General features: G+C 47.7%; 1 protein-coding gene across 1 annotated transcript in view; it reads left to right on the forward strand.

Annotated features, from left to right (window-relative positions):
• The window catches only part of PRAG1 (PEAK1 related, kinase-activating pseudokinase 1), a 52109-nt gene extending 45291 nt beyond the window's left edge, over positions 1–6818 (forward strand). Inside the window, exon 6 of the mRNA XM_008146218.3 lies at positions 5239–6818. Coding sequence (XP_008144440.2) covers positions 5239–6417 — 1179 coding nt within the window. The 3' untranslated portion in view covers positions 6418–6818. The remainder of the gene's footprint in view (positions 1–5238) is intronic.
• Positions 6819–20365: the final 13547 nt, after the last annotated feature.

Consider the following 20365-nt stretch of genomic DNA (forward strand, 5'->3'; position numbering starts at 1 on the left):
CAGGAATGAGAGTCTGTGGACTTCCTGAACTTCACTGCCTCTTTATATCTAACCCCAGCAGCTACTCTCTTGGAAAGGTCCCTTCCCTGCCACTCCCCCAACCACGATTAAAAGAGGAAGAAAAAAAACAATGCCAGCATTTCCCCTCCTATTGGGATGGTGCTGTATCCAGTAGAGGAAGGAGTGAGTGGACCCTCCAGTGAGCTGAATGTGGTTAGCCCCTTACCACCTTCAGCCCAGAGCCAGGGGTCTGTATCCACCCAACGAAAGGAACGTAGAGGTGAGATCCCTGAACGCCAAGGGGATGGAGGCGCCTGTAGGAAGTTCATTGTCACTAGCCCCAGTGAACCTGAGCAAGGGAGCTGTGAATCCTCCCTCTGCGTCCGCCTTCCTGGTTCAAGTGCATCAGTCATTCTCCTCGTCTCCTGGGCTGGACCTGGGCGCTCTTTCACTGTCGGGAGACAGCTGACCTCTCCATTGTGAGCGGGAAAGAGCCTGGCGGGAGAGGCCTCGTCCCTCTTGCCCCGAGGGTGAAAGCGATATGACCCTCCTGCAAAGCACCAAGGGGCCCCCTGGCACAAGATCTGCCAGGGTTTGGGGTTTCATACACGTGACTGCAACGTGCAGCTTGCATTCTAGAACCTCCTGTCATAATGGGACAGACATTCTCTGAAGACCAGTGCAGAAAATCCAGCTTCCCCACAGGATGTTAAAGGCAAGCGTTGCTTCTCATTTCGGTAGGAAAGTAAATCATGAGGAAACGGGGAGATAGGCCTTGGTCTTCGAAGGAAGAGGGGCCCACGTGTCCCCCATCTGATTTTGCCGGACACTTGGCAGCGCAAGTGTACCGTGGAGAAGGAGCTTTGGAGAAGAGCTGGAAATGTTCAGAGACTGGGGAGCAAACAATATCCGTTTGCCCATGTGCCTGGCCTGGTGCTGGGGGCGGCGGGCGGGGTGTGGAGCATCATTTCGCACATGCAGCTGTTCCACCTCATTAGCTGCGTGGTCCAGACGGGAGCACAGCCGTCTGACCTCCTAGAGCGGGGGAGCGGGTCCCCCTTCCGGAGCCTGTCTGTCGCCAAGCTCATTTCGTCTGCGCCTGGTGAGCAGGAGCCTCGGTTGGGAGCCCTCTGAACAAAGGCCGGCTCGCACCTGCTCCCACTGATGCTGGGCCCTGGTTCTCGGGCTCGGCACTTGCAGCAGCGAGGAGAGGAAGGCTGCTCTGTAGCCCCGCTCATGCGTATAGGGCAGGGGAAAAACCATTAACTGCGTGTGAGGTTTGGAAGCCCGGTTCATTCCTCAGTCACCTAGAGCTTCGGTTGAGTAATTAGGGACCTGTGTTGAGCCGGATGGCCTTTCTTTCTTACTGAACAGACGTGACTTAGCCCAGATTCTCAACAGTGAATGAGGACCGGGCTGCAAAGTTTAAAGGAAGACTTGGCTCAACGAGACGTTTGAAATGTGAGCTCAATCAAAGGTTTGTGTGAATGTCTTGAGCCAAAAAGCCCCAAGTGCAGACGCCTGAAAATGAAATGAGGGGGTGGGGCAGGTGGGGATGGAAAGGAAGCCTCCTGCCCCCCCTTCCTGTCCCGTCCCTCTACCCAGCTGTCTGTGCAGCCAGATGACCCGCTCACTGGTTTTTGAACCACATCCAGCCCCGTTGCCACTGACTCCGCTCCTTCATTTACATCTCTGTGCAGACTCTCAGCGCTCCGCTGGGAGTGTGCGCGGGGGCCCAGGCCTTTGAGACCCTGGAGAAAGGGGATCCTTGGAAACATTTCCCACGCCCCAGGCAGCTGCGCCCTCCGGGTGGTACAATAACCTACACACCAGCTCTGGGGTGTGCACTGAGCATGGTTGCAGCCAAACCTGCCAGAGCAGTCACCATAGCAACCTTTCCCAGCAACTGCTCACCTGGGCTGGGCACCACACCCGTGCTGAGAGCCACACCCGTGTTGTGTCATTTAATGCTCCCAGGGGCCTGCGAGGAAGGAGCTGTTACTGCCGTATACACAGGGTGGAAGGCAGACTTGGAGATAAAAGCAGTCAGTCCTCACTCTATGGATTCCATGTTGTGAATTCACTGCTAAAACGTATTTGTAACTCAAATACTTATGGCATTTTCGTGGTCATTTCTGGACATGCACAGAGGGGGGAGGATTTGAATCGCCCAATCTGCAAATTCCCAGCAGAGGTGGCACAAGGGGGCGCTAGTTTCAGCTCTCGCTGTCAACAGTGTCCCTTCCGTGGTCTAGTTACTGCCTCATTCTTCACATTTTGGGGCTTGTTGGTGGTGATGTTGCTGTTTAAGTGAACAGGCTGAGCGCTGAGGTCCTGTCTAGCGCTCCTAAGTGCTGTGGTGTGCCTTTGGGAGAGTATTGGACCAGCTTCATTCAGGCAGGAGGTAAAGTGCTGTTGGCCGTGAGTTCAATGTTAATGAATCAACAGTATCTGTTAATGAGGTATCTTTAAACAGAAACCCACATGAAACAAGGTTATATGTTGGCCAGCTAATGAAAATGTTGTAACCTGAGGCTTGCTAGAACTTCCCTTTGCATTTCCCCTGGGAGCCGTGGTTCAGTATTCGCTAATTCAGTGTGTGTGGCTGCTTCTCAGAACAGAGCTGCTGCAAGTACCCGGCGCGTTGGCAACTTGTCAGTGTTTGCAGAGTTTATGTGTAAAACCAAGGTCTCTTGCACTCTCAGGCCCATGCTTTGACCTCTCAAATTCTTGTCCGTTGTATAATCGTGAGCAAATTGAACCTCTTGGACCCTCGGTTTCCTCTTCTGTAATACCATCTACCTCATTTTGGTGGTTTGAGATTGAATGAGATTTGATGCGTAGAGGGCTGAGTAGACACAGGGCCTCACACACGCAGGAGTTCAGTAGGTGGCCATGTGGCTGAGATACCCTCACTGGAGGGAGTGACCCAGACATCAGCACTGCTTTTCTCACATGCTCAGAGATAGCGCTGCAGGCCGGCCCATACACAGTGGTTGGTATTTATATGCAAGACTATCTGTGGGGACCACTCCCCTAAATTTTCTTCTGGTTAATAGTGTTCCAGAAGCCAGCCATGTATTTATTTATTTGTAATATATATATATATATCTTTTATTTCAGAGAGGAAGGAAGAGGGAGAGAGAGAAACATCCATGATTAGAGAGAATCATTCATCGGCTGCCTCCTGCATGCCCCACACTGGGGATCGAGCCCACAACTGGGACCTGTGCCCTGACAGGGAATCCAACTGTGACCTTCTGGTTCATTGGCTGATGCTCAACCACTGAGCCACATCGGCTGGGCTGAAGCCAGCCATTTAAAAGCTAAAGACAGTTGAATAAGAAAGAGCTGCAACAATGCCCTTTGGATAAGGTATTCCCAAATCATGTTTGCTGGTATAATGGAACCAATGTCTGGGATAAATGCACTTCCCTTTTATTTCTATTCCACTCCTATAGCAGAGACATTATCAGATTAATGTGTTACCTCCCCCGCTTCCCCATTAGGTTGATAAAAGTTTCCTAAGAGGCTGAACTCTTTTATCCCAGGTTTCGTGCTGAGAAGGGTTCTATAGCTGCAGTATAAATAAATCTCCGTGGAAAGTGCTTGCTGTGGAACTTCTAAAAACAGCACCTGTGAGCATTGTGACCATTGCAGTCACCTGAGTGGGGCCCCGCGGCAGCCCGAAGGGTTATTCTGGGATTGTCCGCAGGATGCTGTGTTCCGGGTGGATGCGAGAAGCCTTTCTTCTGGGGATTACACCCTGATCCTTACCTTCCATAAAGCGAGGCCGAGGCTGTGCACCAGCCTTTGGGAGAGGAGATCACAGACCATCTTCCGTCCCTTCCAGTGTAATTACAGGGCACCGGGGGCCCCCGGTGTCTGGCTCAAGGCTCTCCAGTTGTGTGGCGACCCGATGAGGATCAGTGCGGCTGAAGGTCCCGGGTGGCTGGCATTGTCATTAGCACAAAAAGATGTTGAAGAGACGGTTGTGGGGATTCCCCAGAGGAGCTTGAGATCACCTGTGTGCTTACTCCTACTTTCCGCTCAGAGGGTGCCTGTGGCCCTTTGGATTCCCTGGCCCTGGAGAGCTTTCTGTTTTCCTTCAGCTACTCTGACTCACATGGCAGTTTCCACAGGGCAGTTTCATTGAAATCAGCCCTGCAGGTCATGCCAGCTAGTAGGCAGTGCATACGTACCTGGATCTGGAAACTAGGGCAGCCTCAGAGAACGTGGCCAAGGCCCAGAAGCTTAGGGCCTGCATCTGCCCCTGAGGTTCCCACGAAGGATGCACCCCCGTGGTCAGGCCGGTCCCCTGTCAGGTAGCTGCCCATTCAGGTGCTGGGGGTGGGCAGCAAGGCTCTGATCTGGCTTCCTGAGAATCTGTCCAGCTGACGCCGTGGGCAGAGGGAAGGCTTCCTACCAATACCAGGGGGCCACACTGTATGTTGTTGCTCAGGGACCCCACTCTTACTGGGTTGTGTGATCATTTTACTTTTGATTTTTTAAGAAATTGCCAAACTGTGTTCCAAAGTGACTACGCCGTTTTTACAAACCACCAGCAATACATCAGTGTTCCCATTTCTCCATACCGTCATAGACACTTGATATTGTCTGTCATTTTTCTTACAGCCATTCTAGTGGGCGTCAGCCAGTATCTCACTGTGTGTTTGATTTGCATTTCCCTAATGACTCATGATGTTGAACATCTTTTCATGTGCCTCTGGTCATTTACATATTTCTTTGGTGAAAAGCCTGTTAATACCTTTGCCCTACTTTTTCATTGGGAAGTTTATCTTACAACTGAGTGGTAAGAGGTTTTTTTGTGTAAACTGGATACAAAGCATTTATCAGATATGTGTCTTGCACATATTTTCTCCCAGTCTGTTGCTTGCCTTTCTTTTTTCTTAAAGGTATATTTTAAAGCATAAAAGTTTTGAATTTTGATGGGGTCAAACTTATCCATTCTTTCTTTTAGGAGCCATGCTTTTGGTATGGTATCAGATGTCTTTGCTCAACCCAAGGTCTCAACGATTCTCGCCTATGTTTTCTAACATTTGTATGTTTGGGCCCTTATACCTAAGTCTCTGTGACCATTTTGCGTTCATGTGTGTGCATGGCGTGAAGTAAGTTTCAGTTCACCTTTTCACGGGGGGGATTTCCAAATATCCCAACACCGTTTGTTGAACAGATGATGGCTCCCCCTCTTGACCTTACCTCTCCTCTTCCCCGCAGATCTGCAAAACCCCCGAGCCCAAAGGGGCCTCCTACTGCAGCCCGGCTGTGCCCGTGCACTTCAACATCCAGCAGGACTGCGGCCACTTCGTGGCCTCGGTGCCCTCCAGCATGCTCGCCTCTCCAGACGTACCCAAGGACCCCGCGCCTGCCCCGCCCTCTCAGCCCCCCGCCCAGGAGCAGGACTGCGTGGTGGTCATCACCCGCGAGGTGCCCCACCAGACCGCCTCGGACTTCGTGCGGGACTCGGCCGACACCCATCGGTCTGAGCCCGAGGCCTACGAGCGTCGCGTGTGCTTCCTGCTGCTGCAGCTCTGCAACGGGCTGGAGCACCTGAAGGAGCACAGGGTCATCCACCGGGACCTGTGCCTGGAGAACCTGCTGCTGGTGCACTGCGCCCCCCAGGCCTCCCCCCGCCCCCCTGCCTCCTCCGCCGCCACCGGCGCCCCTCCCTCCACCACGTGCCCTGCCCCTGCCGCTGGTCCTGCCCCGGGCCCCTCCACCACCCTCCCCGCCAGTGTCACCCCCAGCCCCCCAACTGCCCCCACCTGTCAGGGGGTGCCCAGTGAGGAGCACCTGCCCCGGCTCATTATCAGCAACTTCCTGAAGGCCAAGCAGAAGCCAGGCAGCACCACCAACCTGCAGCAGAAGAAGAGCCAGGCCCGGCTGGCGCCCGAGATCGTGTCTGCCTCCCAGTACAGCAAGTTCGACGAGTTCCAAACGGGCATCCTCATCTACGAGCTGCTGCACCAGCCCAACCCATTCGAGGTGCGGGCCCAGCTGTGGGAGCAGGACTACCGGCGGGAAGACCTGCCGCCCCTGCCCACCCTGTCCCTCTACTCGCCCGGCCTGCAGCAGCTCGCCCACCTGCTGCTGGAGGCCGACCCCATCAAGCGCATCCGCATCGGGGAGGCCAAGCGGGTGCTGCAGTGCCTGCTGTGGGGGCCGCGGCGGGAGCTGGTGGAGCAGCGCGGCCCCGGCCCCTCGGAGGAGGCGCTGAGCAGCACGCTGCACAACTGGATCGACATGAAGCGCGCCCTGATGATGATGAAGTTCGCCGAGAAGGCCGTGGACCGCAGGCGCGGCGTGGAGCTGGAGGACTGGCTCTGCTGCCAGTACCTGGCGTCCGCGGAGCCCGGCGCCCTCTTACAGTCGCTCAAGCTCCTGCAGCTTCTGTGAGCACAGCCCAGCCTGCACTTTCGCTGCCCTTTTCCCTGTCTGCCCCCTTCGCGTCCAGCCCCTTCCTGTGGTCCGTCCTGACCCCCGTGCCCTGCCTCGGAAAGCTTCGTGTCTCCCTGGGAAATGGTACAGTGACTGTCCTACTCGGATGTAATATGTATATAAAGTGTGTACATGTAAAAGGCTGAGGATGTCCTTGCCGCCTGGGGCCGCCTCTGCTCCCGCGTGCTCCTGGTTTCTCCGCGGTGACGCACACTCCAGCTCAGTCCAGGTCCCGGGGACCGGGCTGCCAGCAGAATGAAGCCTGGACTCTGGCCTCGCTGCCCCATCGTGGGATCTCTTCACCTTCCTGTCCAATTGTTATTTAAAGAAAAAAAAGTCATTAAAAATGTTTTGATTGAGTCATGAGCAAAGCTCTTTTATCCCCAAAGGTCCAAGGGCATGACTTGTCTTTGGCGGGTAAAACTGAAGACAAGCCTCTGAAGCAATGGCTGGGCCCCCAGGAGTGGCCTTGGTCTGACCCTTCTCATGACAGAGCAGCAGGCCTACGCCGGGCCTGGCGGGGCCTATCTTCCCCGCCTCTCCCCCCTGGCAGTCTCAGAAGGAATCTAGACGCGGCTGATGTGGTCCCACAGGTCGGGAATTCAATCCCACTGCTCCAAACCACTTCCATTGGCTAACGCTGGTTACCATTTGTGTTGGTGAGAGGCCTGGCTGAAAGTAGAATCCACTCCAGATAGTTTCAATGTAAAAACCTTAGAAAGGTGTGGGCAAGGTTAAGGGAAGAGACAGTGATGAGGCAAAGGCTGGCACGGGAGAACCACCTACTCTGTTGCCACCTGTCATCTCCAGACCAAGACCAATGGGACACCAGACAGCCGGGGGGTTGGGGTGATGCCCTGGGCAGGATCAGCCTCCCCGCACAGGGAAAGGGGGTGAATGGTTGGGGTGGCAGTGGGCACACGGCTCACTGTTCTTACTGTACTAGATCGTGGGAAGGCAGCAGTACAACTCAGGCTCTCATTCCCAGACCAGCACTCTGCAGTTCTAAGCTCCTTCCGGTTTCCAGTTTTAAAAACGCATACGTTTAACCCTTTTGGCACCTGCTATCTACTACAGTCAGTGTGTTACCATGCCTTTCGAATGCACACAGAGCTAGGAAGCACCAGGACTTCCCTCTTCAAAGTGACCCGAGGTCAACCATTACTCATTTGAAGGAGAATAGCCCCCAGGCCCACGTATTCTTATCAAACGGACAATCTTCCAATTTCCGAACTAATTCCTAAAACCGTGTTGATAATTATGGACAATTTGAAACAAAGGCAAAGGTTTCAGTGGATGTCCTAAAAATCTGGGCATGTGGCTAGCAAGCAGGGTGGGGAACTCTGCCAGATCCCGTCAGTGCTTTGCAAGCTCCGCCTTCCTGCCTGGCACTGGAGGTAAACATCCCATTTCCATGCATCTGGGTGAAGCGGCACCTGTGGTCACATTTCTTATTTCAGTTGTTACTTGAGCATTCAGGAAAGAACTGGCTAAAACCCGCTTCCAACTATGTTTTGGTATAAGAAAAGAGTCTGAACACTGGAATCATAATTCTCCACAGGACCTAAGTTTCAGAGGGCATTATTTTGTCAGTTGTTTGTTCCTGAGAAATTTCCAAGCAAACCCTCCACTTTGGAATTGCCGCCCGGCTTTCTTGTCCTTTCTCACTTGGGGGAAATAAACAATGGAGCGGGAGGAGACAAATACTCCACCAGGGGAGTGCGGTGCCATTTGGAAACACATGTCTCCATGGCACATTTTAAATCTCTGAATTAATTGCACTTTTTTTTATATGCCACCCACTTCATGGGGGACGAGAGGAGAGATTGTAAAAGAGTTTTTTTGTTTTGTTTTTTTATTGATTTTTACAGGGAGGAAGGGAGAGGGACAGAGAGCTAGAAATGTCGATGAGAGAGAAACATCGACCAGCTGCCTCCTGCACACCCTGCACCGGGGATGTGCCCGCAACCAAGGTGCATGCCCTTGACCGGAATCAAACCTGGGACCTTCCAGTCCGCAGGCCGACGCTCTATCCATGAGCCAAACTAGTTTCGGCTGTAAAAGAGTTTTTAAAAACCAAATGAACTGAAAAGTAAAAATGGCGGGGGGGGGGGGTAACGTAAGCAATAAATTCTGATTGAAAAGAACGATAGCCATCAAACAGAAAACGTACTTCCGAGCTTTCCCCCAAGCAAGGAAAAGTAGAAGACAGCTGATTGCACAAATCTGTGTGTCATTACAGGAAACAGTTCCGTTTGTCAGGAGGAAGAAGCCCATTCCCGGTGCTTGGTTCTGAAGTGGATTTGTCAAGGACTTCCATGTTTAAAGACATTTTTCCAGATGGGGCAATTGCCTATACCCGTCCTTGGTGAAATCCAACTGGTAGCATTCAAGCCAGTTCCATCAAGGAGGTTCTCTAGGGCAGAAACCATTCATCTCCACGGCTTGGCTTTTCCCATAAATAAATGGTAAGCCATGTGGGTCATGTGACTACAAACACTAGGTTTGGCAGACAGCTCCAGTCACACTAAATTCAGGGGCTCAATATAACTTCTTTTGTAACTTCAAAATACACCTGGGATGCATGGCCTCATCTCTCAGAAAGCTCAGCACCAACAAGATTCGGTCCAGAAACAGCAGCTTATTCCACAGGACTGAGGTTCGGCAATAAGAGTATTAAATAACCAGATGCTATGATGACAGTCTCATAACATCTGGTTATTTAATACTCCTGGTATCTGTGAGTTCATCTTTTTTCTTGGCTTTAGATCCAACTACTGGTATTGAAATCTTGTGGTTCTTTCTTTCCCTCTCCCGCTCTGAGTCAACTCGCCCCCATATCCTCTTCACATTTGTAATTTCTGTTGTTAGCGTGCCTTTCCCTTTTTCATGCCAAGATGTGGATTCTTTTTTTCTTCTAAATTCTTTCCTGTAGGCGTTATGGAGCTGTACATCTGAATTGTGATACCCGTGCCAGAAGCAAAGATAAGCACTTCAGAGATTATTTATTTATCATAACCCAAGGCTCAGATCTGAAAAGATGGGGCTCTGGGGAGCTGTAGTTCTGTGTAACACTTCCTGGTTTTCAAGAACTTAGGGCTGGAATATGCTCTTTTGTGATGTCCACATGTCCACCAAACAATTAGGAGGGTTTTGAAGAGGAAAGACACATGTTACTTGAATAACTTCTCCAAAATTTGTTCTTTAAATATTTAGCCAATAAATGAGGCAGCCCTTCCCCACTCTGTTGAATGGCTATAAATCCTTGAAGATCTAAAGATAAACTTATTAACTAACTCTTATTAAAAATGAGTAACTTTGTAATGTAAAAATCTGCTTGGCATATTTAATAAAGAGTGATGTGAATGGAATTGATTCATTAGAAACCCAAATCTAACCCAACTGATGTCATTGCTAAAAATAAAAGACAAAAATAACACATTTGGGGGAATTTCCATGGGGTGAATGTCTTGACAAATTACTCTTTCTTTCCTTCTCTTTTCCAATGCTAATTAATGAGGGTAAAGGACAGCAAAGGAGAACTATTCCTGGCAGAAGATATCCTAGGAGGATTCGTGCCCTGGGGAGGAGGTTAGGAGCTAGCCTGATGGTCCAAGGAAAAGGAGTCCAAATTAACCCACACATCATTCATTTAGGGGGACCTGGGGTTGGGCTAGACTTCCATGATCAATTTGGATCCTTACTGGATCCTGGATACTCAGTCTTCTCTGATTTGCATCTTTTCTCCTAGGACTTGACTACATCTATTCCACTTTCTAGAGTGGAGGAAACAAAAGTCAAGTTTACTCAGGATTTTTCTGCCTGCCAATGGCTGACTTGGTATTGGACTACCTCAGTGGGGATTTGAACATATATACTTATCACATATTCTGAATTCTGGGTTAAAATCTTTCTGGATCCTTTACCAGATGTGATTACAGCTATCTCCTACAAAAACACTGTACTGAACACTAGATGTGGTTAGACTATCAAAACTTTTATGTATGGTATTAAGACTTAAAGATTATTGTACAGACTCCTGACTTAATGCATCATTGGGGATAATCAGGTATGGAGATAGGTTGAGAGAACTAAGCATGGCGGTTTAAGGAGAGAAGAGAAGGTAGGAAATGAGAATACAAGACTCAGAGACAAACCACCTGCATTACCACTGTCCTGAAACCAGCTCTGATAACGTCCCACAACCTCCAAAAGGCTATTCACAGATCTTAGCCCAGCCATGCTTCAGTAACAAAATACCATAGACCAGATGGCTTATAAACAACAGACATTTATTTTTCACAGTTCTGAAGGCTGGGAAGGCCAAGATCAGGGTGTCAACAAAGTTGGTTCTGGTGCAAGCCCACTTCCTAGTTCATCGATGGCCATATTCTTGCCGTTTTCTCATATGGCAGAAAGGGCAAGAGATCTCTCAAGGGTCTCTTTTATAAGGGCACTAATCCCTCTCACGAGGGCTCCACCTTCATGACCTAATTACTTCTCAAAGACCCCACCACCTGATACCATCACATTGGGAATTATGTTTCAACATACAAATTCTGGGGGGAAATAAACATTCAGTCTATAGTGTCACGCTTGTCAACCCCTCCCTGGGATCATACAAATACTTGTATGTCTATTCAAAGATTTCCAGGGATGAGGAAGCTATAGAACTCTAGATTGTGTATATTTCCATTTCAGAGCTTTTTTCAGATTCCTTAAAAGCCAGAAAAACTTTTAATATTTGTGCCCTTTATTTGTGTCCTTTATTTCCTGACCATTCCCAACCTCATGATGGGAAACAATTTTCAGCCTTACTGGTTTTATTTTGAGTATGTAAAATATAACATGACACTAACACCAAAACTATTTTTTAAAAATACTCAGAGAAGTATCACTCTCCCATACCCTGTCCCCATTCCTCCATCCTTTCCACTTTGCTCCCACCCGTTCATTCATTAATTCATCCAACTCTTTTTTTTAAAATATATTTTATTGATTTTTTACAGGGAGGAAGAGAGAGGGATAGAGAGTTAGAAACATCAATCAGCTGCCTCTTGCACACCCCCCACCAGGGATGTGCCCGCAACCAAGGTACATGCCCTTGACCGGAATCGAACCCGGGACCCTTGAGTCCGCAGGCCGACGCTCTATCCACTGAGCCAAACCGGTTTCAGCTCATCCAACTCTTAATGATCCCCCACTGCTATTGTTTCTTGGTTCTCAGGACAACACATTTTATTTCCATTGGGAGATAGCACTGTCTTTCCTCCCAGATGCAAACTTTGAGACTTGCCCTCAAACTGCAGTCAGCATTAGCAGCAGACCCCTGAGTTAAAGGAAGAAATTCATCCTCAGACCCTTATTCATTCCTGGAGTGACACTGCTAGTCCCTGCACTCGAAACCCAATGCTTCTTTGATAAACTATACCTGGATCCCTTATAGCAAACTCAACCTGGGAACTATGGCCAGATCTCAGCGGAAAATACTTCCAGATGATCTTAAGATCTTACTTCCAGAAAGATGTTTAAGAAAGAAAGAGATTGTGCTACTCTGTGGCTTGGCTTTCCTGAGGCTCCAGTGTGGTCATGGCTTTCCCTGACTTCAGAGAGCTGCCCTGTAAGCAACAAGGACTCCACTCATTGGAACCCTTTATGGAACTTACAGTTAACTCTTCAACAAAAGGAGCCTGACGCCGTTGGTCTTGGCTGAGTCCAAGATGAGTCATCTGCTGTTTCAAGTACCTGATTGAATATGGATAGAATGAAGGGGCTCGCTGGGTGTTCTGGCCAGTGGAACAGTTCCATGCGGAGACGAGGGTTGGGGGGAGACTGTGTTCTCAGCACAGAAGGCACGTGGGGCACAGAGCAGCTGGGTTGGCAGCCTCCTCCAGCTATGAGTCACTCATTTGATCGCAGCCCTCCTCCTGCAAACGGGCCCGCCCTGCGCCAGCTGCTGGGCCCTTGCCTATCACTGGACAGCCCCCTTTGTTTCAGTGCTGAAAAGGCAACAGCCCAAAGGAGAAAGCTTTGGAAGGAAGAAAACCAAGGGCATTTCTAAACAGCACCAGCTCACAAGGGCTCCTACAGAAGGGCATTCGGCAGGGCCCGCGCTGGCCTCAGGGAGCTGCTCTCCCGAGCAGTGGGCTCGAGCTGTGTGATTATCACCTTCCAGGTCCTGGGAAGTCTGGAATTTCTCCTTTGTGGTTCCTCTAAAGTGACCTTGAAAGGAAAGAAAGGATGTAGGAGAGACTCGTATTCCTGGAGTGATGTTAGAGCATGCCGCAAGCCCTGGGAATGGCTACAGTTGGCTCTCCTTGGTGTCTGTGTGCCATTTAGCAAACAGAAACTGGCCATCTAATCCAGTCCCTTGTCTGGTTTTCACTCACATACTCCAGTGTTCTGAGCACCAAGAAAGGAATTCCTTCATACGGGCAAATCCTTCATTCATAGACTCCCTGGGTTGCATAAACAGAAGTTCTTAGCTTGGTGTCTAATGAAAACATTGAAAAACTATGAATGACATAATAATAGTCTCTTTGTTTACCTGAGTTCTCTGTTCCAAAAGACTTAAAGTCCTGGTATTTAAAATATCATTTTACCTTCTTACAGTATTTCTCTGATATATGTAGGAACCAGGATGGGTGACCTACATTTTTAAGAGAAAATTGAGGTCTGGAGAGGTGAATAGATAGGTGAGTTGTAAACGCAGGGTTGCATGCCTTCTGTTCTCCACTAAGCACCCCTGTAAACATTCGTGTGATTGAATGTTTACTGGGGACCCAGCAACGTCCTGGCTGACCTTCAACATTCAGCTCAAGTTTTACCCTGCCCGTAAAAGCCAGCACCCCTTTCTCCTCTGCACTCCTCACTCCTGGGTCATTCTTGACTCACTATTGGGTCAGTCTTGTGGATGTGGGTACTGTTTTTTATCTTATTATAATGAGTGGTGATGTAGCATGTTCTTTCTCACTCAGTAGACTGTGAGGTCCCTGAGGTCAACAGCCATGTCTGAAACCACTTTGTTTCCCCATTCCTTAGCTCCTTGTGTGGTATACAGTCAGCACTTAATAAAAGTGTTGATGCCATTTATGATGATGTGTGGTTTACAGTTAATGACAACAGCCACTACTTAGGAAAAATGATGCCCCTCAAATCATATAGGGTTTTAAGCTGGCAAAGCACTGCCCTGGGCCTTATCTGATTACCAGCACCCTAAGGGCACACAACATCCCCAAGTACAGAGCATGGCAGTGAGCCTCTGAGTCTGTGACTTGCCAGACAGTCCTTATGACTGGTGAGTGACAGGACTCAGACTGGAACCAAGTCCATGTTCAAAGCCAGTGGTCTCTCCTCCACAGCACAGCCACCACCGTTGTTTATGAAGAATTCTGCCCTTGTCCCCACTGAGATCCCCGAGGCCTCTGGTACACCAAAGCTGCTCTGTATTTTTCTATACTGCTGTGCGGCTCCCACTGGAATAGTGCTCCATTACCAATACCAAAAGTTAAACTTGAAGGCACATTTTCTATTTTCTTAGGCATGTCATGCAAACACGGCCTCTCTGATGAGGTGGGTAGTAACAGCTGTGCACAAATTTTAATAGAACATTTTCAATTGAATTACCCTAGATACACTCCCGCTGTGACAGTGTGCCCTGCGGTACCCCAGACCGAGAACATTCTCTCTTGCATCATCTGGTCAACCCAGGCCACTGCTCTTCCAAGCTGCCAGCCTCCATGATGCCGAGGCCTGGATGGACCTATCACATGGGCATGTGGGGATGTCCGAGGTGTCTGCCCAGTTCAGCCCCTGCCAGGCCCTGCTTCTGGCCTCCCAGGCTGCATGCCTGCACTGAAACCGCTATGACTCCACGGTCCCCTTCCTGAGGAGTCTCCCTCTTCAGACTTGTCAGCCTGGTGCTCAACCCCAAACAGGACAGCTGGACAGAGAGAGCAGTGTGGTTTTCCTGGACGAGTGCTCTAAGACACCATATTCTACCTGCTGGCATGGCTCAGTGGTTGAGCGTCGACCTATGAACGAGGAGGTCACGGTTTGATTCCAGGTTAGGGTACATGCCCAGGTTGAGGGCTTGATCCCCAGTGGGGGTGTGCAGGAGACAGCCGGTCAATGATTCTCTCTCATCATTGATGTTTCTCTCTCTCCCTCTCCCTTTCTCTCTGAAATCAATAAAAATATATTAAAAAACAAAAACAAAACCCACCTAATTCATTTTCAGCACCAAACTGTGGCTACTGGGCAGAAAGGAAGCAAGAATCTGCAACTTCCCAAGCTTCTCACTCTGTATTGTGAGATTTTTCTCCTTCAGGCCGAGTCTGAGTGTCATTAATATGCCAGCTTGCTGGGATACCTTGGGTGTATGATGAAACTGTCCCGATATTCCCAGGAGCTGAACCTCCTAAACTGGGGTCTGCATAGATGGGCTCAGTGCTGAAAGGCATCCTGGCACAGCATAACTCAGCAGGTCAGCGGGCAGCGTTTACAAAAACTCTCAGGGGACTCCCCATACAGGAGGGATTGTTTTCTTCTTCAAAGCTTAGGTATCATTTAGGATGAAATTTAGTGACAACCACCTGAATCCAATATTGTACATAAGTTTACAAATCATTGAAATGTTTTTCCATGATTTTAAAGAAATACTGTGGATTGAAAATTTTCTTTATGTTGTAGGGTCCTGCTCTCTGGGGTCCCCAAACTTGGATCAGCTTTAAGACACACTTCTATTTCTTGGGTGCTTTTGAGCTGTTTCTCAGTGTTATGTTTTTACTGCAGAAATTCAGTTTTCCAAAACGATGTCTCAGTCTTTCTGGGATAAAGGATCCATAAACCTCCAGAGCCTACCCAGTGTCCCCGACAGTGACACTTGGTAGAGTCACACCTCTGCCTGGTTTCTCTCCGTTTCCAGTCACAAAAGTCTGCGAAGTGAGCTCAGTCCTCAGCAGATTGTTTCATCAGCCCCAGTACAGGCATGTCAGGGCTCTGCCAGCAAGAATCTGGTTTCAGCAGCAACTTTCCTTTTAAAGGGCCAGGGTAACCGCTTCTACCCAAACCCCAGAGGATCGCATTGCAGGAAGCAAACACAGGATAGCAGGGCATCTTGGCGGACAAGCTCCTTCCCTCTCCCCCTTGGCCTCCAAACAAATGGCTCTCTGGGGGGGTGATGTCTACATCAAAAGCCGCTTGTCACTCAGTGGGCCTCCCAGATGGGGAAGTGTTTGTTTTGGCTCAGGACGAGTGTGTTCTCTGCATCCGGAGCCAGGGGCTGGATGCTATGGACAACTTGCTGGCTGCAGCAGGGCGGGTTGGCGGGTGCCGTGCCTTTCCCAGCTCCCATCACCCAAAAGGTCAGAGGAAGGTTAGACAATGCAAGAACTGAAGATCTCCCCCAGCCAGAGTAGCTCACTGGTTGAGCATCAACCTATGAACCAGGAGGTCACAGTTCGATTCCCGGTCAGGGCACATGCCCGGGTTGCAGGCTTCATCCCCAGTGGGGAGGAGTGCGGGAGGCAGCTGATCAATGCTTCTCTCTCATCATTGATGTTTCTATCTCTCTCCCTCTCTGAAATCAATAAAAATACATTTAAAAAAAAAAGAACTGAAGATCTCCAGTCCAGGCTGCTAGGTGAGCCACAAGAGTTATAAAAGCTCTTCTTAAGCTTCTGAGTTGATAATATCCAGCTCTTGGTAAAAGCATAACATAACAGACAGAAACAAGTAAATCTTCCTATTTAACTTGTTCGTTCTTGCAACCATAGAATTTAGAAAAGTTGTCTGCATTGAAAAGTCAATGACACAAGTGGCATACCAGCATCCTGGGGTGAGAAATTGTGTTTTTTCTCTGTCAGTCACTGGCGGTAATGAAATCACTGTTTGATGTTCTGAGCCCTAAACAATTTCCTCAGTCTTTGCCTTTTTCATGGATAGAAATTTGTAGCATCGTTCAGCGACTAAGAGCTATGTCAACCTCAGAAAACTCTCCTAACTCACGTTTACACTCAGGTAAGACCCTCACTCGCAGCTCTGCACCAGGGGCCCAGCATGCTTAGTAAGGAATGGGCTAGTCATGTGGGAACAAACCAGAGAACAAAGTCACGATTGTGTCCTGTGACTTTTCTACATGAGAATGATAGAGAAACAAAGAAGGGATTATTGGCTTAGGATAGGGATAGTCAAGAAACAGTGGCCAACATACATTAGTATGGTATGGAGGCAGGTCTTGAAAAAGAAGTTATGGTCATTTTCTTAGAGAGTTCTAAGTTCTGGAACTTGAATAATCCGCATAAAATAGTATAGCACTTAATATTTGCATATACATACCTTTCACAAATGTATCTTCTTTAATCCCATTTTCTGGGTGCCTTGTCTCACCAATCCTTGTACAATTTCTTCAAGGAAAAAACGACTTTATTTCTACATACTTACATCCTTCAAAACGGGACCCAGGAGCCAGCAGCGTCTGCACCCACTAGAAACTTGAAAATGCAGAACCTCAGGCCCACCCAGGACCTGCTGACCAGAATCTGCATTTTAACAGGATCCCCAGGGGATTTGTAATTTAAAGTTTGAGAAGTGCTGCTGTGCATGTTTACCTCTCCAGACCACCAGTCTTTACACATAATACTCAATTATGATATAAATGCTTCATTTTTAACATCACTGAGATACAATTTGCACACCATACAATTCAATCATTTGTAATGTACCATTCAATGGCTCTTAGTACTTTCACAGACTTTTGCATCCATTACCTCCCAACCCTTCATTTCCCCACGACTCTGGCCAATCTTAATTTGCTTTCTGTCTTTATAGTTTTGCCTATTGTGGACATTTCATACAAGTGGAACCACACAACGTGTACTCTTTGTCACAGTCTTCTTCATTCAGCATAATATTTTTTTTAGTATATGTTTTATTGATTTCAGAGAGGAAGGGAGAGAGAGAGAGAGAGAGACATCAATGATAAGAATCATTGATCGGCTGCCTCCTACACTCCACCACTCGAGACCGCAACCTGGGTATGTGCCATGACAGGGAATAGAACCGTGACCTCCTGGTTCATAGGTCAATGCTCAACCACTGAGCCACGCGGGCCTGGCTCAGCATGATATTTTCAAGGTTCATCCATGTCATAGCATGTATCAGTACCTCATTTCTTTTTATTTCCAAATAATATTCCATTGCGTGGATATACATTCTATTTGCCCATTCATCAGTTGATGGACATTTGGGCTGTTTCTTTGACTATCATGAAAAAATGTTCTCAAGTGTTTGTGTGGACATACGTTTTCATCTCTTTCAATATATCACTGGGAGTAGAATTGCTGGGTCATGCTTTATGTTTTTAGTATATTTTCATGTGTTTCAGCAAGGCCAGCTATCCCCATTTAAAAGATGAAGAAACTAAAGTCCAAGAGTTTGACTTGCCTGTGGACCTGTAGAGATTAGCTCTGTCTTTTGACTTTATGTTGGATTAGATTGGCGAATGGTATAATTAAAAGAGAACGGGTTAATTGTTTTTTTCCAAAATCACCCAAAAGATTGAGTTTAATAAAGGATCATTGTGATCTTGGGTTGACAATATTCCTTCTCAAAGCCCTATTTAGTAACTGGTAGTCAAATTGAGTCTCTCTACTATTTAGACTGAATGAAGTGTTTCTTCTAATCAATGTTTTACTTGTACAAGGCAGTCTGAAAGGGAGGCATTTTAAAAGACAATTACATAAAAGTCAAGTGCTAGACAAGCTCTCTATTCCCCATTTCCCCTTTATTATGGACTGGAGGCCCAGTGCACGAATTCATGCATGGGTGGGGTCCCTCAGCCTGGCCAGCGATCGGGGAGCTGATGGGGGCTGGCCACAGGGAGGGACCACAGGAGGTTGGCTGGCTGCAGGAGATTGACTGTGGGAGTGCACTGACCACCAGGGGGCAGCTCCTGCGTTGAGTATCTGTCCCCTGGTGGTCAGAAAGTGTCATAGCAACTGGTCAACCAGTCATTCGGTTGTTTGGTCATTCAGTCATTTGGTCGCTTAGGCTTTTATATATAGAAATAATGCCAATTAAAATGCATGGCTCCCTCTGCTTTTGCCAGGAGTGGAGAATTTATGTTATGGTGAGTTGCTTGCCTTTAGTTAAACAGCAGCTTTATGCATTGCTTTATGAATTATTTATTAAGTTTCTATAGTACTTTTCCACATAAGAACTCACAGTACTGGTCATGTAATCTTTAGAATTCTATTTTTATACATCTCTAAGCATCTTAATGGCTAGATTATCAACAGGAATGGTTCAAAGTGTAGCTAAAGAAAAAGAGAACAGGCCTGGCTGGCATGGCTCAGTGGTTGAGCATCAACCAATGAACCGGGAGGTCATGGTTTGATTCCCAGTCAGGGCACCTGCCTCCATGTGGGGTGTGCAGGAGGCAGCCAATCAATGATTTCCTCTCATCATTGATGTTTCTGTCTCTCTCTCCCACTCTCTTCCTCTCTAAAATCAATAAAAATATATTTTAAAAATAAGAAAAAGACAACAAAGAAATTATTAGAGTGACATAAATATGAACTATAAACATATATATGAACTACAATGGAGATATGAACTAAGGTACAAGGAGAGTACAGAGGAGGAGAAAACTGATTCTTCCATATGAAGTAGGGGAGAGGAGAAATCAGGAAAGATCACAAAGAAAGTGATATTGGAAGAGAGTTTTAAAGCATAATTAGAAGTATGTAAGATAGATAGGAGTGGAAAGAACATTTTATTTTTAAAGCTATTTTGAGGTATAATTGATATGTAATAAGCACACATTGAGATTTCAGATTTAGTAAGTTTTGACATAAGTAGGCACCCATGAAATCATGCCACAATCAAGATTATGACCATATATACTCATCACTCCCCAAAATTTCCTGTGGCCCACTGTAATTCCTCCCTCCTGCCTAGCCCCACCCATCGCATGATCATCCCGTCCCCAAGCAGACATTGATATGCTTTCTTACCACATTCATTTGCATTTTCCTAGAATTGTATATAAATGGAATCATAGAACATGTATTCTTTACACTCAGCATTAATTATTTTGTGATTGATCTATGTGGTTATGTATATCAGCATATTATTCCTTTTTATTGTTGAGCTGTTTTCATTGTGTGGATATACCACATGGTATTCAACACCTTTTATATATACTTGAATTGTTTCTAGTTTTATAAAACTGCTGCAAGAACATTCATGTACAAGTCTCTGTAAGGAGATACACCTTCTTTTCTCTTGGATAAAAACCGAGGAGTAGAACGACTGGGTCATAGGGTAGATATTAGGTTAACTTTTTAGAACCTGCCAAATAGTTTTCCACAGTTGTACTGTTCTACACACTCACCTGCAGTGTACGCATTCCAGTTCCTCCACATGACTTGGCCTGGCCAATCTTTTTCACCTTAATTTTACACATTTTGTGTGTGTGCAGGGGGCACATGTTCTGTGAGTCCCTTGGGAGAAAATCGTTGAGGCAACAGGAACATTTAAATCTCTTATTTTATACTAGAGACCCAGTGCATGAATGTATGCACCGGTGGGGTCCCTCGGCCTGGCCTGCAGGGATCAGACTGAAACCGGCTCTTCGACATTCCCCAAAGGGTCCCAGATTGTGAGAGGGCGGTTCCCCTCGAATCGGGCTCCCTCCTCTCTGGTTCCAGATGCATCACCCAAGAACCACAGCTGCCAAGTCACTGCAGCTCAGCAGCTCCTGGGTTGAGCATCTGCCCCCTGGTGGTCATTGCACATCACAGCTTCCAGTCAGACAGTCGAACAGTCGGATGGTCGCTTGGGCTTTTATATATATAGGTTGCAAATTGTCTTCCATAAAATAATTTATTTACCCTCCTAACAA

The sequence above is a fragment of the Eptesicus fuscus genome, chromosome 8 (genome assembly GCF_027574615.1).
Source record: "Eptesicus fuscus isolate TK198812 chromosome 8, DD_ASM_mEF_20220401, whole genome shotgun sequence".
In the NCBI taxonomy this organism is placed as follows: Eukaryota; Metazoa; Chordata; class Mammalia; order Chiroptera; family Vespertilionidae; genus Eptesicus; species Eptesicus fuscus.